The sequence below is a fragment of the Cheilinus undulatus genome, linkage group 2 (genome assembly GCF_018320785.1).
Source record: "Cheilinus undulatus linkage group 2, ASM1832078v1, whole genome shotgun sequence".
Lineage (NCBI taxonomy): Eukaryota > Metazoa > Chordata > Actinopteri > Labriformes > Labridae > Cheilinus > Cheilinus undulatus.
This window is the reverse complement of record NC_054866.1, coordinates 14,601,487-14,627,054: the sequence shown is the minus strand read 5'-3', so window position 1 is coordinate 14,627,054 and position 25,568 is coordinate 14,601,487. Positions and strand designations below refer to the sequence as shown.

The 25,568-nt window shown below is 40.2% G+C and overlaps 1 protein-coding gene across 3 annotated transcripts in view; it reads left to right on the top strand.

Annotated features, from left to right (window-relative positions):
• The window catches only part of zgc:165508 (uncharacterized protein LOC100101652 homolog), a 53,041-nt gene extending 28,419 nt beyond the window's left edge, over positions 1 to 24,622 (top strand). For all 3 annotated transcript variants that reach the window (XM_041799372.1, XM_041799356.1, XM_041799364.1), the window contains exons 2-5: positions 5,387 to 5,480; positions 5,579 to 5,761; positions 15,605 to 15,736; positions 19,265 to 24,622. In XM_041799372.1, the coding sequence (XP_041655306.1) occupies positions 5,411 to 5,480; positions 5,579 to 5,761; positions 15,605 to 15,736; positions 19,265 to 19,908 (1,029 nt within the window). In that variant the 5' untranslated portion in view covers positions 5,387 to 5,410 and the 3' untranslated portion in view covers positions 19,909 to 24,622. The remainder of the gene's footprint in view (positions 1 to 5,386; positions 5,481 to 5,578; positions 5,762 to 15,604; positions 15,737 to 19,264) is intronic.
• Positions 24,623 to 25,568: the final 946 nt, after the last annotated feature.

The following is a 25,568-nucleotide window of genomic DNA, read 5'->3' as shown; positions in this document are numbered from 1 at the left end:
TTCTAACTTCAGAAGTAAGAAAACCAGTGGCCAAAGTTTGTGGGTCACAGTGAGCTCACCAAACTAGAAACCTTACCGTGGTGTCAAGTAGTTTGTGGTTTTGTTGTTCTTTTACCTGATATCATGAACAAAATATATTTAGAATGTGGAAGCTTTTCAAGTAAATGTTGGTTCAGCTAATCATATATGTTACTAAGATGCTGTAGGATTGTGGGTAATGTAGTCCTTGTCGACAATCAACTATGATTTGCTTTAATGAGGTTGATAACATATAAACTTGTGTTTTTAACAGAAGCATTGTTTTGCACTTGGGTAGCTCGTGGTAAGTCTACCAAATCTGAAAATCAGCATAGGTTGAATAATGATGTTGCAGATCTGAAGTTGAGTGCTCTATTCACAATGACAGAGAGTTTTTAACTAGGTTCTGCAATTGATAGGTTGCTAATACTAAGATGTTAGGAGGAGTTTCACATAAGACCTTTTAAGTCAGTTTGTCAGCAACCTAGCAGCAAAATTTTGGACCACCTGCTGATAGTTCAGTGATATTTTGCTAAGACAGGGTAGAACTATAGTAATCTAACCCAGTTGAAACAAATTCATGGATAATAATATAGCTAATCTGTGGACACAACAGTCCTGAGTTTAGTTTCTGAGATGGCAGAATGAGGATCAAGCCAAACTGTTCAAATACTAATCCAGGTTCAGTGCCAGATCCATTTGGAAACATAAGGTCGGACTGTTAACAAGTCATGGAAGAAAGTCAGCTCGGACCATGGGACCAAATCATTTACAATTACAACCAGACATGACAAACCGGCTTCCCTGCCGTTGCCCTTAAGGATCTTCTTATGGCTCGTCTTTCACTTTGCAAGTTTGTGTAGTCAAACAACCAAAAGACCCAAAGACAAAGCTCGATTAGGCTGTAGGACTCTGAAATGGGGTTTGGGTTGGCTTGAAATCCCAGTAAAGAGGGCATGGCAGTATACACCTGGCCTATGTTACACAGGGGAAGTTTCATAGCAGGATGTAATAACAAAGAACAACATGTTCAGGAGCAGAGAACCTCTGATTTATCAGTGTTAAGCTATCCAAACTTATATAAAGTTAGTAAAGTCTGCTAAAACAGACAGCATAGATACAATGGCAGTCCTTTTAAGATGTTCGATGGGTAGTAGATTAAATGCAAATGACAGAGGACTTAGATCAGAGCCCTGAGGGACACCACACAGTAGGGTATCAAGGACAAGGTTTTTGTAATGTTCTTTGAAATAAAAATGAGAACTCAGCTACAGTGGTTACAGAGATGCACCCACGGTACAAGCTTCTCAATCAACAAGACCAGAACTTAGCAGTCTTTAGCTTCACCCAACATCAATAAATCATTTATGACCCCAAGAAGAGCAGCGTATGGAAACACAACTTACATGTACCCATAATGCCATTCTCATCCAAAACAGATGCATGATGGTCAGCATTGGAAGACATAAGAAGTAAAAGGCAACCTGGTTATAGGCTGTAGAAAGAGAAACTTGAGCTTCAGAGCACCTCACCCCAGGTCTGGACACATGCTGTACCTATTTAGCTCTACTTGTCTGTCTAAATCTATCATCATATGGCTCATTAAGTCAGGTGTGTTGACCCATATAGAGTAACAATACAGCAGCGTCAGCACAGCATGTGGCCTTTACTGTTGACGTGAGTGTTGCCCTCGTGAGTACAGGTAAAGCTATAAAAAGATCCAGCAGACAAAGGGACTTGTCAACACCTGATACTCCCTCTGAGGTTTGACTTTACCGAGCAGACAGATTTTACGGGGGACAGACGTGGAGGAGGGGATCATCTTTTGTCTACAGTCTGGTTCTGTTAACTCGCTGATATTACCCAACTACCTGTTTGGTCACAGAGCTTTATTGATTCAACTTCAAGAAGCTTTCCTTTATGATTACTTGCGTTATTGCAGTTGTGTCATTAATCTCGTCACAGCCATGTCTGGCACCACTGGGGGATCCACTCAAGTGTTGGCTTTTTGTAAAGATACACAGCAATCAATCCAGAGTGAAAGACCTCCTTTCACCCCACGGCTTGGAGCCTACAGTAACAGATACAGTGAAATGTTCCGAGTGGTATCCTGAGAAGAGTCAGCTCAGTTACTAAAACAAGCCATTAGTTAGATAATTAGCAAGCAGGCTAATTTAACTAACGCCTTACATAACATCTGGGGAAAATCGGCCATCGGTATCACTGACTTGTTGCTTTTTCGACTTCTCTTTCCACTACTCAGTTTGAAAAAAGCCTTTCCAGAGCTAGCTAGAATTACCGCCTGCTCAGGTATATGATTGCCAAACAGTGAAAATATAGTGGTTAGTCAAGAAGAGGGTGGCTTTAGACCTTCACCATGTATGTGTTCAGTTTATCCCTGAGTCAGAGTGGACATTTGTGCAGAGAAAAACCACAGGCTGTAGAAAGAATTGGACAAAGCCTGTGTGACGTCAGCCGTCTGCTTACAATAGGCGGACTCAAACTGCTTTTGAAGCCAATCCATGGCCAGCCTCATTCCTTGTGGAGATATCGTCTGCCTGTCAATCAAATGAGACATGCCAATCAGTGCACAGTGAGGTTTTTCCTAAATATAATCTGAACGATTGTGGTACAAAAAAATTCACCCCCCATCCATTGAGAGCACATGAAGACATTAGCTAATGAGACACATTTTGTTTTTTGAACCAGGCTGTAACTCAGTTAATTTTTAATGTAAAAACAAACAAACAAACAAAAAAACCCCACTTTTTAATAAGTGTTCAGATGGTGTTCCTGCAGCCAGCCTCAAGTGGACACTCACTGTATTTCAATTTTTTGCACTTCAGCATTGGCTTCATTTTTCAGGACCGGAGGTTGCCGCTGAGAAAAACACAGAAGTGTAACCAGAATTTTGACAGGGATGGCCCAACTGTGGCAGTGACTTATGCAGGGATGGCCTGCAGTGTGTGTGCTCAGATACAAGAATGTATAGCTTTAATTTATCCTAGCTGATTGCAATAAACATATCTATATCTATTTACACTGGAGTGTTTGTTGTTTAAGTATTAGTCTTATCTGTATATATATATATATATATATATATATATATATATATATATATATATATACACACACACACACACACACACACACACAGTGCTTAACAAATTTATTAGACCACCACCAAAAGTAAGGTTTATGCCACAGCTGCCCTAAATTAACAGCACTGGTAATTACCAAAATCATTTTTATGTTTCTGCAATGGTTAATACACCAATATGTAGAAGCTCTTAAACCCAAATGATATTTTTAATGCTAAAATATAATTATTATTGTTATCCATGGATTTTCAAATTTACTGATTTACAAAAACACTGAAGAAATAGTAAAGCACATTATTATTTCTTGATTTATATGTAAAATTATAGTTATTTACGTGCATTCCTGAACAGAAAAAATGAGTTTTAGTGGTTGAATGTTATGCTTGATTAATTTCTGACTTCTCAGAGAAGCCCAGTGAGCCGGCTCAAATTTGGGCATAAAAAGGTGAATTCAGTTTGAAATTCCTCATTCCTGGTAAGACGTTTTTAGTTTTAGTCTTTAGTTTTAAACAAGTTTTTGAAAGATTTCTAAAATATTTATGTTTTCTCATTTTTGTAACAGGTGGTCTAATAAATTTGTTAAGCACTGTATATGTTTTCTTTTTTTACTTAGAAAAGTGGCACAACAGAGAGACAATTTGTACCAAAATTCCTTCTCATTTTAGTGTTTCAAAAATTTGTCTGAATTCACAATTTAAAGTACTAACAAAGTATGCTGCATGATTTGGTAATAATGTGGGATTGCAATTATACTGGACAATATTGTGATTGTGATGACATAGGTAGATTGAAGGTATTGGAGGATGATGTGCCAGATTGTAGATATTTTGACTGATGACTTTCTGATCTCTCTTGTAAATTAGATTTTTAATCTCAATGAGGTTTTTTCCCTGGTTAAGTTAAGTCAAGTAAATAAATGAAATTAGTCTACATACTTTGTTACTAAGGAAAATGCAGAAATGAATTATAGTTTTGAAGAGTGTATTTCTCAACTTAAAACATGCAAATATTAAGTAGCATAACACAAAAGCAAACATTTCACAGTTCTGCTTTCAAAATATCATCTTTACAAAGATAATATTTTTTTTCTTCTTTGAAAGTAACGGTGCCTATACAAAGTGCAATAGTGACACCGTTGCCTTTCTGCAGGTGTTTTTGGTAACCTTTTAAGCAATACTTCATACAAAAATAGCTGCAGCCTGTTATGTTATTGCACAGCATGACATTGTGATGACCAGGCCTCTATTTTTGCTGCCATGGTATTAAACGGGTGTCAGTATGGTTGAAATTTAACTAGAATTGTGTCAAATATTGTATTTCTGGTATTCTGGCAACCATTTGTACATTTCTTTACAGAAGTAAAAAGTGAGGTATAGATCCAATATCACTATTCATAAAAAAATTGATAGGATTTTTGCCCATACAGTCCAGCCCTAATACAAATATAGTTTTTGACAGCTGGGTTCCAGTTGAGCCTTGACACTTTGCAGTATGTCAATCAACAGTTCCTCATCGGACTATTGTTTTTCAGCAGTCCTTACAGTAAAATCCTAAAAAATACGCTTTTAAAAGGACACAGCTAGAAACCCAATCAGTTTTACACCAGGCAGTTTTACACATGCTTATTTCAAAAGCTAAAACATGACACCTAATGGAGATTCCTTTACTTTTGGATCTAGAATCAAGTGGGCATATGACATACTGCAGTTTTTACTTCTGTATTGGTGTCATTTCTAAACAACAGGAGGTTTCCACTTGTACACAACATGTTTTTTCAACATTGTTTTTGTAACATGTCAAACGAAATTGAGAAAGAGGTTAATCAGTGCTGAAACAGTGGTTTATTTTCATTCAGTTGGTAGCAGAAAAATGTCAAACTAATCCTTTAACATGCTGTACCATTATTTAAACATAAAGGTAGCTTTATTTATAAGCAGCTGCTGAAATATTTATTGTTCAGCACAGGTCCATTTGTGTGCATGTTCATAAAACCATGTGTGCGTTTGCTGGCATACAGCTTCTGAGTCACTGAAAGTGTTGAGGGGTTTGTAAAGAAAAAGAAACAAACCTTTGCTGTCAAAGGCCTTGAAAAGCTCTGAAGTAGCTGTTGAACTGTGAACACAGGAGTTCCCACTCATGAAAAGACAATATTAGGTTTTTCTATGAGTCATGACAGGATGTTTTGAGAGGTTGGTTCACATTCATGCTGAGCTGAGCTGCTCTAATAATTTCCCTGAGTCTTAATGTTTTTTTTTCTTGTCCTTCAGGTGAATGTTGATGACACTATTGAAATGTTACCAAAATCAAGAAGAGCTCTCACCATTCAAGAGATTGCTGCATTAGCACGATCCTCCCTTCATGGTGAGTGTAACAAATGAATCACAGTTTATAAAATCTGGCAGATATTTGATCAGTTGCCTGGTTATTTTGTATCAAAACTCATGTCTTTGTCCTTGTAGGTATTTCCCAGGTAGTGAAGGACCATGTGACAAAGCCTACAGCCATGGCTCAGGGCAGAGTGGCCCATCTCATAGAGTGGAAAGGCTGGTGTAAGCCAATCGACAGCCCGGCAGCTCTGGAGTCAGACTTCAACTCTTACTCTGATCTCACTGAGGGGGAACAGGAGGCACGCTTTGCTGCTGGTAAGTTCTCCACTATGACTTTTATTCCAGGGATCTCAAAGGAAAAATCTACCAGAAAATATGGTAAATAGAGACTAGAGAATACAAAACATTACAACAGTAAATGTATGTGAAAAGTGGAATAGTATTATTGATTGCTGTCAATCAAATATGAAAGAAACTGTTCTGTAGGACTTTGCCTCAGACAAGCTCTTTTCCTTCGAGCAGAAGCAGTGCCAGGGTTGAATTTCCCATTGTGTACTAAGGTTTGTCCCTAGCTAAAGATTTACAAAGTTGAATCATTCTGCCCAAGGCCTGATTGACATGACACCATGACCCTGGGCAACAATTGCCCCTCTGGATATCTGCTGCTCAGTGGTAGGGAGGTCTCACACGAATGCATGCCTTTGTATTAACAAAAAACACAAACACAAAAAAAAAATCAGAACAAAAATCCCCACAACAGAAGTCCGACTCATTGCATGCAAAAAATAAATAAATAAATAAAAAAAGATCACCAGCTTAATCAAACAAACAAACAAATAAAAAGATAAACACATACCACTAAATACATGCATATTTATCTTTTTTTTTTTAACTTTATTCACCTGTCTGTGGACAGTAGCAATCATAGCATCAACAATAAATGTCACATGTCTCATGAGAGATGAGGGCATGTCAGCTGTTACCAGTGTTTAAGATGGATAAATATTGTTTTCTGTTAATGCAAAGCATTTTGGATATGCATTCGTGTGAGACCTCCTGGCCACCATACTACTGCCCCTACTGCCACAGAATCAACATTAAGTGTTTATTCAGTGAAAGGACTTGATCCATACTTTTTCTTACTCATTAAATCTGCTCTGTAGACATCGCATTACACATTCCCTCTTAAAATACAGAAGGCTCATAGCTTAAAGTGAAAAGGAATGGTAAGTAGCCAGGTATAAAACTTTGATTTATTTATCTTTCTATTGCACACAGAGACAACGCAATGATCAAACCAAAAAAAGCTTAAATGAGGCAACTGTCAGTCAAAGGAAGTGGCATATATTAAGATTGTAAAATAAACATTTAAACAACAAACAGGCATAAACATGCCTTGGATTTAAATCTCTCTAAGTTATCGTGGATCCCTTGATGCTAAAAATCAAATGAAATGTGGAATAAACATTGCAAATTAAGCAATTCCTTCATATTAACATGAAACAGCAACAGTAACATCAATGCAACATGGAACAAAAAAGAAATTGTGATAATTAGGAAAGAATAGCAAAAACAAAACACTGCAGGAAGGCATACATGTTTGAATGAAATGCTTCAATGGTTAAGTTAAATTATGTGATTTATCCGTTAAATCACAAAGGAGAATGATTGAAAGTGCACAAGCTATTTTCATGATCACATTAGATGTATTATAAAGGTCACATATCATACAAAATACATGTTTTCAGGCTTTTCTAGCAAAAATATGTGCCCCTAGCTTGTCCACAATCACCCCAAGAATCAGAAAAATCAATTCTTTACCCCTCTCTTTCTCCTCCTTTCAGAAAATGTGTGCTGAAACAAACTGTCTCAGTTTTTTCCCTCATGATGTCATGTGGGGAGATAGCCCCACCCCCAGGTTTGGTTGACCCTCCCCCTTGGACACATCCATCAAGCCACATCAATTTTCTGAGAGAGGTGGAGTCAGTCTCTGAGTTTCTCATATATTTCCTAAAAGTCTCAAGAATGTCTCAAAAAAGTTGCAATGCGAGTATCACATTTTCTGATGATAACTGCATATGTTGTAGTGTTTCTCCTGCTTCATTATAGTAGCTAAGTCAAGAAAAGTTGACTTGAAACACCTAAAACAACATGTTAAGAGAGATATTCTTTAACAAGACAGAAGAAGTAGTCAATGAAGCAACATGAGTTCACAGGACCTAATGTGGGTAGAGTCACGGTAAGCATTTCACTCATTTAGATGGAGTTTAAGCTCAAGGGACTGCAGTCAGACGTCTTAATTCCGAGTAGTAAATAGTGTTTGACTCTGCAGATACTAATGGTTTGTTCTTTTAACAGTCCAGCTCATCTGTCTTCTCTAACTTTTACTTTCCAATCTCTCACTCCTTCCACCTCCTACTCACACTATTCCTTCTGTTAGATTTCCTCTCTGCCCTCTGCCTCTTTATCTCCTCTTTTCTCTGTCTTTCTCACCCCGTCCCTCTCGCCTCCTCTCCCTCCATTCCTCGCTTGCTCCCTGCAATGCAGACTCTCAAGGTTAATTTGCACAGTAAGGTTTTGCTCCTGGCTAGTGCCACCGTGACTGAGCGATTTTCCTCTGTGCCTCCTCTGTTCACCTCCCTGTTTTATCTTTCCTCTTTTATTTCTTACTATTTACATGATTTCTGTTCTCTTCTCATGCCTCTATCTTTGTGATGCATCACAGTAGAGGATCACTTTTAAAAATCACTGGTCAGAATGTTTGATTGGAAACTATCGACTAAACTAACGACAATTCACACCAACTAATTTGTTAAAATTCCTCAAACCGGTTGTCCAGTTATTAAAGTTAATTACCTCATACTCTTTAAGAAGCTGAAGCATCTCCAGATGACCTTTTTGTACTGTTTGAACCTGGCCATCCATTGCATAGAGTACATTGGTTTAATTAGGGTGGTTTCACATAAGGGACCTCGGCCTGGTTCCAAGTACACTTGACCACAAAGTCTGGTTCATTTAAACAATGTGAACACAAGTGAAGAGGTGGTCTTCATTATGATTAAAATAGTATTTATATTTGTCATGATTGCTTACTCATCCCTCTTCCCTGTTGGTCTCCTTTCACATTACTATCGTTAGGTTATATGTGAAGTTGGTGTGCAAATCCACCAAGAAGAAGCAGCCATGACATCAACAGGGTGACATTAGTTTATATCAGATGTTTTTAAGTATGCCTCAAGAGGTAGGTGGAGACCCAAAAGTGGTTTGTGACTGTGTGCCTTGGAAAAAAATGGGATCAAATCTACAAACTCTGTTCCAAAGAAGTTGGGGAACTGTCTAAAATCTATATAAAAAAAACTGAATGCAATGGTTTTCAAATCTCATAAACCCATTTTTTAATTACAAAAGAACATAAACAACATATCAGATGTTGAAACTGAGACATTTTACAATTTCATGAAAATATTAGCTCATTTTGAATTTGATGGCTGCAACACATCTCAGAAAAGTAGGGATAAGGTAACAAAAGCCTGCTAAAGTAAGTGCTTCTAATGAAAAACAGCTGGAGGAGCCTTTTTATAACTAATATGGTTAATTGGCAACAGGTCAGAAGCATGACTGGGTATAAAAAGAGCATCTTAGAGATTCTGTCAAAAGTAAGTTAACAATCTGAAAAAAAAAAAACTCAAACATGTGAAACAATTTCAGAAAAACACAAAATTGCAAAGACTTCGAATCACCCACCATCTACTGTAAATAATATCAGCAAATGATTCAGAGAATCTGGAGAAATTTCTGTCAGTTCCTAACAAGGCCAAAGGTCAGTATTAGATCCTGGTGGCCTTCAGGCCTTTAGGTGGAACTGCATTAAAAACAAACATGATTCTGTACTGTAAATTACTGCATGGGCCCAGTAACACTTCAAGAAATCATTGTCTGACAACACAGTTTGCTATGACATCCACAAATGCAAGTTTAAGCTGCATCATGCAAAAAAAGAGGCCATATGTGAATAAAATCCAGAAATGCCACCAACTACTTGGGGCAAAAGCTCATTAAAAATGGACTGAGGCAAAATGGAAAATTGTTGTGTGGTCAAACTGATCCAAATTTAAGTTATTTTGGAAACTATGGGTGCAGTGTCATGCAGACAAATGAGGAGAGGGACCATCCAGCTTGTTATAAGCACATTGTCCAACAGCGTGCATCTCTGATGGTGTGGGGTTGTGTTAGTGCCTATGGCATTGGCAGCTTACACATCTGGAAAGGCACGATCAATTCTTAGACAGAGGTTTTAGGACTATATATGCTCTCATCCAGACATCATCTCTTTCAAGGAAGGCCTCGCATATTTCAGCTTCAAAGAATACTTACCCACATACCGCTTCCTTCACAACAGCATGGCTTCACAGTAGAAGAGTCCAGGTGCTGAACTTGCCCACCTGCAGTCCAGACCTTTCATCAATAGAAAACATTTAGAACATCATAAAATGAAAAATCCAGCAAAGAAGACCCAGGAGTGTTGAGAAGCTATAATTCTATACCAGAGAAGAACGGAACAACATTCTTCCCCCCAAAATCCAGCAACTGGTCTCCTCACTTTGCAGACGTTTCCAGGCTGTTGTTAAAAGTAGAGGGGGTGCTACATGACAGTAAACATGGACCTGTCCCTACTTTTTGAGATGTGTTGCTGCCTTAAAATTCAAAATGAGATTGTATTTTCCATGAAGTGGTAAAAGGTCTCAGTTTCAACATCTGATACGTTTTTTATGTTCTATTGTGAACAAACTATGGGTTTCTGAGATTTGAAAATCATTGCATTCTGTTAATGTACATTTTACACAGTGTCCCAACTTTTTTGGACTTGGTATTGTACTTGAATCTGGGTCTTGGTTGAGGTCTTGTTTCTAGATGTCTTATCTGTTACATCATCATTGTGTAGCCGTACCATCAGGGAGCGGCAAGTTGTGCTGACTCCTCTCTCCTTGAAGCTCTCGTAGTGATGGAGCTACAGCAGGTGACTGGACACTCAGCGTGAATGTCACTGAGCATGTTAGTACACAAAGGCAGCACATGCTAATGTGTGAAGTCAGTGTTTGGTACCTTCTACAAAGGAACACAGCCCCATGTGTATGTGAGGAGGAGAATGGGAATGTAGGTTTGCTCGTCCTATTGGCAGAATGACTTCTAGCGGCACACACGCTCACTTTCTTTGAAGTTAATCCTGCAGTGTCTCTCTGTAGCGCGTGAAACTGGCTGTCAGGCTTGACCGACGCAGAGAGGCTTATTGCACTGTGTGTGTGAATTTAGGTGGAACAGAGCGTAAGAGAGAAAAATTGTTGAAGCACACGTGTGGATGTGTGAAGTGTGTGGATGTGAGTGGCTGTCGTCCAGTTTCTAGTACACTGTAGTGTAGCGGAGGTGTATGTGATTAGAGCACACCAAGTTTACACGACACCAGTAGCAAACAAACCTGTTAGATAATCTTAATCTAGGAACTGGCATTTTGAAAACTGTGTCTTTTTTTGCTATAGAAAGATAGAGAGAGGAAAGAGACAATTTAAAACTCTCTGTTCTTTAAACTAATGATATTAAGAAGGTTTTTCAGGGTTGATTTGTTTGTTGAGATGAGCTTAAGATCTGAAATAATTGCACTTCATTTTTATAATCATAATTGCATGGTATTTCCTTGTTTCGGGTGCAATAATAGTAATCTACCATAGCATGGCAGTAGCTGGATAGCGTTTCTCGCTGCTCCTTTGATTGTCTCATTACATTTTTAAAGGCTTGCAGACATCTCATTGGACAAGTCAAAAGTGGCACTTAAAGTTTCACCTTGTCCCATTTGCTTGAAATATTTTCATTTATTCAAAATTTAAACAAGTTGTTGTCCAAACAGGAAGGAAGATACTCCTAGACAGTACAAATAATACAGGGAAAGTAGAACAAAGATCTGTTTGTTTTTAGCTTTGTGTTAACCTTACTGAGTATCTTACACAGAGGAAGAAGCTAAAAAAGAAATCCCAAAAAGTGCAAATGCTTGCACATTTCCTGTGAGAAAACACCAGCATAATATGTCTACAGGCACTTGTTCTTGACAAAAGCTCTTTGTAAAGGCCACTCTTTAAAAAATACAAATAATAAAGAGGGACTGTTAATTTTTAAGAAAACCATCAAAATTATCAGGTTTACAAAGTTGTTAATTTAGGAGACTTTCCTTTTTTTTTAATTTTGAATTTACAAGTCTTAAATGTAAGTTAACCAATGTAGTATTTTTGAGATTATAAAGCTGAAAAGTCAAAATTCCAACCGTTATTTTCAGTTTGGTTTCTTGTACATTTTTGGCTTAACACTGTTGTGAATGTAGGATTTTTAAAACTTAATACTTTTAGTTTTTATCGTCAAAATTTAGGACTTCTTTAAATCAGAAAGACTATGTTTGTTTTTTGTAAATAAGCAACTTAAAATCTCAAAAATAAAGATTTTTTTTTACCCTAAAATAGTCAGCGTTTTTGTTACAAGGTTAACAGATTCTCTTCATTTTTGAAAATCTTTTATGTGCCCTAATACTTTTTTGTTTTTGATTATGATTATTTTTTCAAGTATGTGTACATCTAACATTGACAACCTCAGAGCAAAGAGGGTCCCGTGCCCCCCCCCCCCCGATATTTGGTGCCCCCCCAGGGCTGCCTGGACCCCAGGTTGGAAACTAATGTCTTATAGCACTGGGAATGGAGTTTAGCTATGGCCAAGACAGGAGGCATTTTTTCAGGTTGTTGGCTTACCATTCGTCCAGGCAATTATTGTGAATGCTGAATATAAATAAGAATACTACAACGCATTGCCTTTAGGCCTTACAAAAATTTCCACTCTGACTGGAGGATAGTGTGATTAGATTTTGGAGGTTAGAGCTCTGTGACCTCTAATTTTGTGAGCACAATATTTGGCACACGGCTACACGTACTTCAGGGCAAACTCATTAGATTTCAGTGGTTAAGGTCATTGATTTATGCATCAGTTTGACCCAGCATTTTACTAGCTCTGTACTTCAAGGTTTATTGCAAAACATTTACCTACACCATTTAATAAATACATTTCTTCCAATCACACTAACCACTTCAGCCCTTCGTCTTAAACCACCATCAAACTTTCAATGGCTGACGGATGTGTACTCAGAGAGGTGTCTAAAAAACAGGCTATAGTTCTAGATTTTTACACATTTTTATGAAGTAACACTGTCTTCCCTTCTTTTGTCTGATATACCAGAAATACAAATGTATATATGCATCTGAAAACTCTCTTTCTTCCTTGGGAGAATGGTTACCAAGAAAAAAAAAAATAAAGATTTCCAAAAGAGCATTGAAGAGTTTCCTGTGCTTGTGCATGTGTTCGAGGGTGTGTCAGTGTTTGTGAGGAGAGTCTAAGGCCCAGCTACAGTCAGAGATGAATGAGAGCATCGATCTCACTCTCTGTGGGAGACAATGCATGAATACTGAGCATCGACCAGAAAAAGGGAGAACGAGAGAGACACAGGCTGGGAGACCGATAGAAATCAAAAAGAAGCGAGGGACGTGGTTGAAAGATTGCACGGTGGAAGAAAAGGAATTGGTGGGGATGGGTAGAGTCAGGTGAGTCGATAGAGCGTTTCATTGGGAGAGACAGTTGGAAAAAAGGCGTGACATGGAGGAGGGAGTGGATGAACGCGGAGGAATACAAAACAGACAGATGGGGAGGAAGACGAGGACGAGGCTGGACAGAGAGATAAAGGGAAGGGGAGAAAAGGGAGTCTTATTCTGTGATTGGACAGCTCCTGATGATGATTGGAGGTGATTGGTCTCTCAGACCTTGTGGCTCTTACAAGTTCTGGCACATGCTGAGTCACCTCTGCTGTGCACACAGACACTGGTGGGCTAACATGTATTTTCCATTTACATACACATCCATGTGAGTTTGGAATCAATGTTTAAAACTGGAAATGAAACACATGATTTGGATTGCAAAGACAGGGAAGTTTAAATATTTTTTTGTTGTTGTTGAAAAACGGAAAAAACATGGCTTACAAATACACCATATTCCAACAGCATCCGAATTGCTGTGACGTCAAAAATAGGTGAAAACACAAGTCATGTCATCATGTCCTACTGTTACTCTCCACGTTGCCAAATTGAGGTTCTGTCAAGACAGTCTGGCTGTACACTGCCTCTCTCAGAGCCTTGCTGTCAGACACCACCACTGTCAGGATGGAAAAACAAGCAAAAACTTTCCAAACAAAACATGATTAAATTTCTGTTTAGGGTTAGGGTGGGGGTTTGGACACCAAAAGTTAGTAGCTAAAAGCAAAACCTAATTACAAAACCATCAATACAGCCAATTAAACAGTCTACCGAAAAAAGCTTGTCCCCCATGAAAACACTCTAACGCAGCTAATGTAGCGAAGGCTAATGAGGCAATGTTAGCTTAAGTTATGTTTGCTAAAGCTAGCTATGCTAGCTTACAAAGTGAAAGCTGTCAAAGCTATGTTAACTTTAGCAACATTTGTAAAGATAATGTTGCTAAATCCAAAGCTAATGTAGCTACATTAACGTGCCACTAGCATAGCAACATTAGCTTTAGCTACATAGCTGCACAAGCCAAGTTCACGTAACTACCTCGACAATGAGAAATACGTCGTTCTGGCAAATTACGTCACTTCCATCCTGACATGGTGGCATCTCGATGTTACAGTGTCATTTAGCGGAGGCTTTTGTCCACAGTGATGTACATGTGAGAGTAAGAACAAGATAAGCAAGATCTAGAAAAGAGGAAACAACATGTGTAAGTGCTACAAATGCTTTAAGTTCGTTTGTATGCAGTACCCCAGGTCTGCAAGTGGTGTGTCTGAGATCTACTGTCTGCAGCCAGTCCCGTCTCAGTACTATTCACTGATTTTGTTTGATCACTTCTTGATAGCAATGTGACCACAAAAACAACAGATTCTAAAATCCAGAGAAAGATTACACCACCTGTTCTGCTAAAAAGGTATGACGCCTGTTATTTTAACCTTTCAAAACCAATGGACTAGTCAGATTCCCTGCCTGCAGATCTATCTTGAAAAGCTTCTCTCTGGAAAGTTTTTCCCAGTCAGAGAATGACTTCAACCTGTCAGCATCATTTAAGGAGAATAAGGCAGTAGCTACAGCTGTTTAGTTGTGCCTCAAGCCTCCAGAGAAGTGAGTAGCTCAGATGTAGCAGTAATAACAGTTTTGATCAGAACTGGACCACATTTTGTTTTAGGAGGAGCAAAGAACCAGATTGAAAGCTTTTCTGGGTGGAGACGATTTTTTGCTCTTCTCCTGCAGCTTCGCTTAGAGTTTGATCTGGTTCCACTGACAATGGCTGTCTGTCATGCTCATTTTTAGTGATTATTCAATGGGGCAGCACACGCCTACTATATCATATGTTTTGTCACTCTGATTGGCCCATAATGAATGTAGCAGCCAGAACATTCCTCAATTCACCCTCTGAGGCAAAGTTGGCAATGATAAAGCAGAAGGAGAAACCGGAAATCTTGCAGCTTAGACTGCCAAACTGCAAGTATACCAGTCAGGTGATTGGACAATGATACATTTCAGGCGTGATGTATCATCAATCAGTGCTGCTCAAGAGGTCTGCCTTAACTAGCTTGTATGCATCGCTCCCTTTATTTGAATCTCTACTTTCATGTGACAAATGACCTGGAATGTAACACTACTACATGACAACTACATTTGAGCTTCCCATCCTGAGTGTGACATCACAGGAACACGGTCACCTTGGGAATATGGTCTGCTCTGATGACACAAACACTCCTCTCCTTTCACTTCCAGTGACGTAAAGGTTTCATCATTGCTTTCTTAAGAATCTTTTGTGTGTTTCTCCTCATTGCAGTGGCAGGCATGCAACCTAAATAACACTCCACCACTCAATGACAGCCAGACAAAATGCACCAGCAGCCAGATGACCGCTGAGGAACACCAGATGTATGGGACTGCTGTGCACTTTGTTGCTCACTCTGACCTGCCAATCAAAAACCGTTACATGACATGGAGATACAATGGCCTGCTGCCTTCTTGTTGCTATGCCAACCATATATATTTGTGCATGTGGAACTTATGAGAATATGTGATTATGTGTGTACAGGAGTCGCGGAGCAGTTTGCCATAGCAGAGGCTAAGCTGAGGGCCTGGTCCTCTGTTGACGGTGACGAATCCAACGATGACTCATATGATGAGGATTTTCTGCCTGCCAACGAGCCCGCCACACAGAGCACAGGTACACACACATTGTACCTCTTCACCTACATATTTATTCCTTTCATATTGTTCTGGTCCGTCCCTCCTATCACCCAATCATCCCTCTCCTCCACTCTTTCTCTGTTTCACGTCGTCCCTCTCAGTCATTGTCCCAGTGCCCTAGTTTTCTTCCCTCCCAACATTTTTTTTGTTCCTCGGTGCAATTTGATATCCCTCCTGCAAGTTTAATATCATTTCCTTTGCTGCAGAGACGGTGTCTGTGTGTGAGCGAGTTATAAATACACACACTGTATTTGACCAAGGCTGTGTCTGTGTGTACGCCAGAGCTTTCATCTTGATTACACTGAACCACCAATAACCCGTCCTGCAGCTAATAACATTCAGCTCAGTGTCTCTTCTCCATCTTTATACATTCATCTATGGCCTCTGACTGTCAGGCATGCAGGCCTCTAGTGAATGGAGCATTGCATGTACTAGCCAGTAGGTGATACAGGCATTTTAAGTACTTTATTAGCATGCTTTTATGATTTCTTACCTAAATCTTTACTTACTTGCATTTCCCCTCCTTTTTGTCATGCAAAAATCCAGATTTTTGTATAAAATGATACATTTTCCTTCTTAAAGGCACCTCATGGAGAAATGTAACATGGTGCATGTGTATACAGCTTTGCAAAATAATATATTTCTATTTCTTCAAGCTTTCTTTTGCTCACTGCAGGCCTAGCACCATGAGGGGCGTGATAGAACTCAGCTCCCTCTGATAAATTGTCCATCTCCTTAGTTTAAGTTGTATACTCCCACTTATAAAATATCAGAAATGATATGGCAGAGATACAAGTGTCATAGGCTGTAGGAATGAAACCCATGATTCTTTAAAGTCCCAGTAAAGCATAAACCAAGTATTTTAGGTTTGTTTTATGGCAAGACTGTGTTATTAATGACCTTGTCAAATTTCAGTCATGAAAAAAAATCTCTAAGTATATAAAGTTAAATTCCAAAATCATGAAATTGTGCCAGTAATATCTGCTCTAGGATGCTGTGGGTGTTTCCAATATTTATGCCAAAACCAAACCCACCCAGGATAAAGACAATCCTCTCTCAACTTTAGAAAATGCTACAACCTAAATGGAGGATTATCTGTAACCTCAATTTGACCTGTCAGCTAACCTTGCAAAACAGATGGATTCACCCGACAAAAATCATGTACTGACATGTCTATAGACTCCATGGTTCACGTTATACAGAGCTCTATGAAGTTTGCTCCTTGGTAGTGGCACACACCTACGACATCATGTGTTTTGTTGCTCTGATTGGCCCGTAAAAATGTGACAGACAGAAAGATCATCCAATCACCCTCCAAGTTTTTTTTTTCAAAGGCTCTGCCCTTTCCCAAACACTGTGTATGAATGGTTTTCCAGATGGATATGTGAAACAAATCCATCTGGCGTGTCAGGTTACTTGTCAGTTCTATGTATGGACACCAGAGCCAATGAAAAACAACCAGATACTTGTCATAACAGAGTTTCATTTTCTCATCCCACCATTAAAGACTTCAGACTTCCCAGTACTTTATTTTCTCTGTCAGATGTGACATCTTATTTCTCTGCTGTGTTCATATTAGATAAAATCAGATGGGAGCTATCTACACATTGAAGAGCTGTTTTGTAGCACAGGCTCATTTGTGAACAGCACATCATCACTCTGTCGCTTACCCCACATGGTTTATTTGGTTGATAGTATACCACCCGCTATATGAATGTTTGTGACAAAATCAAGATTTTTTTATATGTTAAAAGGCCTCAGCTTGGCCTCTTAGCTCAGTTCAAGACTCCTCTAGACTCTTGGCTCATTTCAACTGGCTAGACGACAGTAGACTGTATAAGGTCTGCAGCACTGAGTAATTTAGGGTATTGATTGCCACCAGGACAGGTAAATCTGTTAATCTGTAGAAAGTGTTACTTTTTGTAAAGAGCAGGAATCGTATTCAATGTATGCAGAGATTTTCTGATGATAATTTCAATGCACACTTCCACAGAGCTTTAAAATACTAACTTTCCCATTCATTCCTAATTGCGGCCCCCCACTTCCTGCTAACCTTGTAAAACAGATTAATTTTTCAGTCTGTCATCGGCCAAATCCATGTTAAAAATCTACAACCCACAATGTTTGTGAGGAAAAAGAAAACAATTTGGACCAATTAGCAACATTTGAGGAGAGTGAGGCGGTAGCTATGTATGGGGTTTAGTTGTACGGAAAGCCACGGCTTAGCAGTGGCTGCCTACAGTGTGGCAATTAGCTTGGATGTAGCTAAGTAAAACTGCAGTTTTATCAGAACTGGACCACATTTCTGTGTAAAAAAAACAAAAAAAAAAAACAAAAAAAAAAACAACTGAGTGCTCTTCATTTTTGAAAAGGTGTGTTTGAGCTTCTCCTGGTTTGTTTCTGCTTGAGTTTGCCATTGTCACAGCTAGGGTTTGCTACAATTACTGCTGCTTTATAGCTATTAGCATGGATGTAGCTATAGTATAGTGGCAGTTTATTTAGAACTGGATGACTTTCTTAATTAAAACAAATTGAAAGCATGTCTTGGCAGAGAAGATGTTTTCGCACATCCCCCGGCCGGCTTTGTCAAGAAACCCTCTCTGGCTCTGAGTTTCACCAAGACACTCCTGTGTTCATATATGGCAGCACCAACCTCAGCTCCGGTTTCAACCTTAATGACACATGCCCGACTAGTTCATTTCGTCTTGTTGCTCTGATTGGACCATTTTGAATGTGTCAGACAGAACGTTTGGCCAGTCACCTTCTGTAATTGTTTTGTAAAGTCCTGCCCTTCCCAAACGCTTTCTATGGGAGCTTTCCCAGATGAATTTTGAAATGTATCCATTCAGTGGATATATGAATCTATCTGGCATGCCAGATAAACCTCCTGCTCCTCATGTCATCCCCCCCCCCCCCCATCAATCTAGCATGCTGGCTACTGATATCAATGGTTACTTAGCAAAAACACTGGGATCACTGTTTTCTTTTCATTATAGATAATCATTTCTGATTGTGCGCACTTCAGGGAGTATCAATCACACAGTGGGACTTTGGTTGATATTATATCTGTAGTTAAGTTTTCGCAGTGGAGTATCAAACTGATGTTTTCAATTTGACCTTCTGTCTCAGGCCAGAGTATAGTGGCACTGTTCTAGGCGTTGAAAGGATGACGAAAACCCTGGCATGTTCAAAATCACTTAAGTCACCTTCCTCCCCCATTCTGTTGCTCAGTTAGAACATGAGCAGACTGTCTTTAGCATGTCTACATGCATAAATGCATTAGTTGCTGACAGGTGTCTGACTGATTAGATGCATTAGTAAGTTAAAGCGGTATACCTAATAAAGTGGTCAGGGAGTGTATATTTTCCAAATATCTTTTTAAATCTTTGTGTTCTTTGTTGCACTTTCCTGTTCTCTTCTTAGATGCTGCATTATAAGATTTCTAGTTAGTCTTTCTAGTTATTTCTTATTGTAACAGTCAATATTTTCTTTATTTTTCCTGTAGATGTGCCATCATATCCTCCCTACTTGAAGGACTTGATCCACAGCCAGCTCTGCCAGCACCTGGGCCTGCGTGGACCATGCTGCGACGGCGGAGGAGGAGAGGGAGGTGGCAGTGGCGAGCCCTCCCCCACAGCGGGCTCCCCGGACACCCTGTGCTCAAGTCTCTGCAGCCTGGACGAGCACCACCCCCTGCTGCGGGACCTGGGTGGCCACCGTGGCACCCACTCCCACAGCAATGCAGCAGAGCTTGCTGCCAAGATCCTGTCAGCACTGCAGGGAGGGGAGGAGCTTCTGCTGGCCCGACTTCAGAGGGCGGGGCAGAGCGTGCCTGGCGGGGGGGACTGTGCCTTCCACGGCCCGAATGGGAGAGGGCGGGGCATCAGGCCCTGCAGGGGTCAGGACTCTCCTTGCTACTCCATGTCGTACTCTGAGACGTACCTGTCACCTGGCGAGGACGATGACACCCCCTGCAAGGACTATGAGAGCACGGTGTGCCAGGTGGAGGCAGAGGGCAACAGAGAGGAGTACCCACCCGACTACGACCCACGCAGGAGGGTGTCTGACGTGGCCTCTTCTGGGGTGGTGTCTCTGGATGAGGAGGATGAAGATGAAGAGGAGAGGGCAGCAGAGCCAAACAACCAATGACTCGTCTCATTTCACCTCAGTGTTTGATCCCTCCTTGGAGGGGTTTCGTCTTCTCTTCATCGTGTCTGAAAAGTTTGAACATTCGCGCATGTGGTGTTTGGACTGAAGCATCCATCTATGCCTTACTTGCAGCATTTCAACTCCTCCCTAACTGCTTTGTCCCTGTATTTTCTTTTGAGGCGTCAAAACAATCTTTTTTATCGGTGTGACAGCAGGAGTGGGACTTGCTACAGCAGTCCAGGGACTTCCTCGTGGGTATGACGCTCACAGTTTTCGGCTCTGTCCCGACATGGGAAGTGACTGCAAAAATGGACGCCACCAACAGGCAGACAGAATGACTCCAGAGTCCTAAACTCTGACTTATCTTTGCATGTTTTGCAAGTGCTGAAATCAATGGGCTGACCCGGTCTTGAGCACGGTTTGTAATCTCAGCTGTTCTGTATAACCCCCCCCATCCTCTTTGCCCACACCCCTAGTGTCTCCTGTGGAAGGGAGGGTTGACACTGCATCCTGGGACCTGCCCTAAACTCCCCCCTTTTCTCTCCCTCTCTCCTCTGTCCTTTGCAAGAGACAAATAGCATCCTTTTGGGCATGGCTTGCTGAGTATGCCAAACTATTTAACCCTGTCACTACAAGTTATGAGCAAATGCTGGAATGTTTTCAAAGTGACAGGACATAGTATGTATTTTAAAATAACAAAGTAAAAGAAGACTTGTTACAGATTATATGACAGAAATGATATGCTTTTATTGTACTAGTTTTCTATCACTCAGACATGTTGTTGTTCACATTATTCAAACATCATTATGATGGATATCTGCCATAATGATCTACCATAGGTACTGGATTTTTTCAGAGGTTCTGTGGATTCCTGCGTGGAAGACGTGAACCTTGGTCATTTCTAAAAAAAAAATACACAACAGCAGCAGCAGCAGCAGCGACAACAACAAACACTGACAGAATGTTCCTGAAGTGACCCTTTGGCGATTTAGTAAGGTTGTGGTGCAAGTGGAAAAGACAGATTTTTCTGTGATGAGAAGAGTTGCATCGAAGATTTTCTATATTTTTGTATGCGTTGTCTTGCTTTGATCTCTTTGCCTATGCGGCGTGCCAGTGTATGTGGTTTTTTGCACGAAGCTAACGTGGCTGTAGATTTCTCCTTTTCTTCGTTATCACTGTGTGATATAGTTTACTGGGAAAAAATAATACAAATGTGAACAATTTTTATTTTGTTTTTCAAAAGAGGATACTGTGATACGGTTTGTTATTGCCATATGTCATAATCCTCATGGAGAGCTCTTATTTTACTTCATTTTGATGCTCTTCTTTCTTTCTTCTCATACTGAATCTTTGCCTTTTAGTGTATACTTTTACTTTTTAAAATATTTGGCATGTTTAAATGTGGCACATGCAGAAACTCCCCCATCATCATGTCGATGTGAGGAGCTGCGTTGAGGCTCTCCCAGAGGGATCGTCATTCATACAACTCAGGAAACTCCATTGGACAAGAGCATCAGTGCATCACGACCACTCTCATCACACCTCTGTCTCTCATCTTCAGTGTGACTGTGTGCGTTTTTGTGAGAGAGAGTAAGCCTGGTGTGTGCGGTTATTTTTTACAAATAATTAAAGCACAGATTCAGCCCCCAGATCCTTCTTTTAATGTTATTTTAACGGTCAAAAAAGCCTCAATGTGTGAATCCGTGAGTTTTGTGCAAACGTATGAGTGGCTGTATTGTAAAGATGTCAGCGAGCCTTTCAAGCTTGCACTGTAAAGTCATTACAAAACCCCTCCAACGCAGCGATTCCCTTTAATGCAGTGTCTGGTGTAGCTGAGTTTTCGTTGGAGGTTTACTGGTGCTGCCAATTTAACTGAAGGGGATAAAAGCATTCAGTACAAACATAAAGAAATTATTCAAAAAGAAGAGAGGAGATGATAAATGGGGTCGAAACTACATGAAAACTACATGAGCAGCCCCAGGCAGGAAAGACGGAGACAACTCAGGGGGAACCATTGAAGCTGTGCCTTTCATTTGTCATCTTTGACCTCTCACGATGCACTGCCATCATCATCACATCATCCGTGCTGTCACTCAGGCCATATCTTGGCTTCCTTTCTCTCCTTCCCTTTTTAGATGATCAAAAGTAAAGTGAAATGCACCAACAAAGGAACAAAAAAGCATCCTGTTGCACGTTTTTTTTTTCCTGCTGCAAGTAGAATCTGGAGGTTACGCCGGGCAGTTTGCGTCATCGTCCTTTGGGTTGACATTAAAAGCTGGGCGATGCCGGCGAGACGAGGTTGCGCTTTTGTCCTGGTGCGGTTATGAGTGAGCCGTTGTTCAACGCCCTCCCCTTTTTATCTGTCCAATCCAGGGCATCCTCTGTCTCTGAGTGTCCCTGTCCTGTGAGAAAGAAACGGGCACCTTGGTGTGATGTGCTCTTCATTCACTTGACTGTTTTATCTCTTTCACTTTCACATTTTTTAGTTTAGATATGAGCAGAGCTGGGCACTTGGCTTGTTAATCCGTATCTGTCCAACATTAATTATCTTTGATTTAAAAAAAAAAAAAATGCATTTAACAGATTGAAAACAGTTTACTTGCGTTTCTTCTTCACTAGTTTTCTCAACATGAGCATAGAGCCTCCTGTACTGAAGAAAACAAGCCTGCCTTCAGGGGTTTTATTGTGAAAGGCTGCTTCACCTACATGAAGTTCTGTAGCTCCTGAGCTCATTTAGATTACATACTTGTACCTTATAAAAAATGTAATATCTGTAGATTTGGAGCAAGCTGTGAGTCATTATGTGTGTAATCTTTTACTAGATTTATATGAAATGTTAAAGTATTATGATCAGAAAACAGCAGAGCTTCAATTGGTTAGGCATAATGAGTGTAAATTGGTAATCCATGGTCTAACAGATGCATAGATTTGGACTAGGGATGGGATTTACAGCATGTTTTCTATGGTTTGTTGCTCATCAGTTCTTGGAATATAATGGCCAAATCATAGGGCGTTAACATTAATGTGAAAGTTGACCCTTCATCCATGGATTAAAGGCCTTAGCAATCTGAGTCTGTTTCTTTCGTGTGAACTGTAGCACATTAAAAAAAGACTACAATCTTACAATCTTAAATTTGCACTCTGATGCTGAAACTTTCATACGTCTTTTTTTTCAGAACAGGTTCTATTTTTTGTTTCTTTCTGCATCAATCCAAGTAAATCATATTGATGTATTTTTCAGAGCTGCAGCTGCGGCTCCCTCTCTCTCTCTCTCTCTGTAGTACTGAAACCTCACTTTAAACACCATGCTTTGCCCATGAATACTTTGGATATCAACCATCCAACATGAGAGAAAATAAGGGCAATTTTGGACTCACAGCCACGTAACAAGGGGGCTGAGTTGAAAAGATGCACTCTCTTCAACTTGTCACAGCGCCGTGTTGCACAAGCTTATGCAAATACCCATAAGGTCAGAATGGATGGACCCAGTGATTTTCTTTTTTAGGTAGTGAGAGCCACATAAACATTTAAACTGCTTTTTTCTTTCACAAGAGGATTTCACCTTGTACTGAGAATTTTAGCAATGAATAGGAAAATGAATATATCAGTCTATGTGTGCAAGGTGTGTGGCATTTTTATCAGATCACAAACCCTAAAACAAACCGGAGTAGACTCAGTGTGCAAAGACCTACTGAAGCTAGCCTCTCTGGTAACAGATTTACATTTCTAAATGACTGTGCCCACCTCTGCTTTTAAGGAATACAACTTTTGTTTCTATTCATTTTCAACTTCATCGTAAATGTAAGACTAACCCTGAATCTTTGTGGATGTGGCATCATGTTTGATCCCCTCATCTAGAGGGAACATTTTGTCCTTGTGATAGAAAAGGGAAAATTTCCCACCGACACACATACAGACAGCCTGATGAATGTCTCCCCTCTCCATCCTGCTGTCTCTGTCGTGTCATTTCCTGTCCCCCCTCCTCTCCTCCAACTGCTCTTTGTCTCCACCCCCCTCTCCCCCTTCTTTTTCCCACAGTGGGGGCTCATTACATAACCAGGAGGACGTCTGAGCGCTACCTTGGCCAACAGGCAATTAGCCCTCGATTATGAAACGGCCTGACGAACAGGAGATGCATATCTCTCTCCTGTCTGTCTTTTTCGATCCCTCGTGTCATTTTCCCCTTCGCTCCATCTGCACCCTCCCCTTTTCTTTTATTTAATCTCCTCCCCATCCTTACAGCCTCAAGCGTTTCCTAAGCAGCATCTTTTGAGGTTAGCTGTCCCAGAAAACTCAATGTGGCTCTAAGAAGTGTTTTTGCTTGCCTCTCTGTTCGGAAGTGATTAATATTTCCAAAAACAGAAGAGCAGCCGGCTGTCCTTGAGTCGGACAGATGTCTTTCGAATGAAACACGTCTCTTTTTGTGGGTGTGCGAGCGCGTTTTTGGTTTGTTGCTTCAGGCGAGCGCTGACATTGGACACTTATCAGAGAGAAGTGCTCCAGATTCTGTCCCGCTCACTGTGATAGTGGCGGGAGAACCCGGCGCTATAAAAAGACATCAAAACATCTGTCGGACAGCGTCAAGGCAGGGGGGTGTATGAATATTCAAGAGATGGTGGTGCCCTCGTCACCCTATGGCCTACTTATTATTTTAAAACTAAGATAAAGGGCCACTCACACCTCCCCCCCACCCCCACCCCAGTGGTGACTATTACAACAAAACCTGCAAAAACAACACAGAGAGTGAGAACTGCAGACAGAGCTGAATACAGAGAGTATAATACTTACAGAGAGAGTTCTAACCCACATTAGCCTCCAACGTTTTAATTAAAACATCCCACAATACCCGGGGGTGCACTTAGTGACACCAGGCACATACACTCAGAAAAAGACAAGATGCTCATGAGGGTTCACAAAGCCATAAAACTCACCCAGCAGAGACGAAGACACCATGAACTAACAGGGTAGGAGGAGAACAAAAGGCCTGAAATGAATGTACTGTCCCACCCACATCCTCACTGGTTTCATTTCATCACAGCATCACTGGAACACTCAAACTCAACCTTCCTCTCCCTCTGAAACTTCAACCTTTCTGTTTCTCTTTTCCTTCTTTGATTCATTTCTTCCTCCTTTGGCTGAATGTAATTATTTGAATATGCCACCTTGGATTTGAATAATGAATCTTTGTTTGCTGCATCTGATATGATTTCAAGTTAATAAAATATTGTTATTGTTCTTTGCAACAAGGATTGATCTGGTGTCATTATTTCTTCTCTCATAGTTACTGACATATTCTAGGGATGTATGGCATTGGATTTTTGCAGATATCCAATATACTGATATTTACCATTCATTTTAAACAATATCAATACAAATTTACTAAATTAGTTCAGACATAAAACTTGGGTCCTTAAACCACACTTTCCAGTTTAAGGTATAAGGATGAACAAAGAAAAAGACTTTAGATATCGAAGGTCTGTAATCCCTAGCTACATCCCTGCCAGAAGTGCCACTCTATGCTGTTGGTTGTGCGGTGTGAACAAGGTAGAGTGGCCAATCATGGCTGCTTCTAAAACCTGGCACACATAAAAGGATTTCTAAATTCTTTTCATGACTACAAAGTTCTGCTTTCCTTATCCTGTCTACATACATCCAACCTC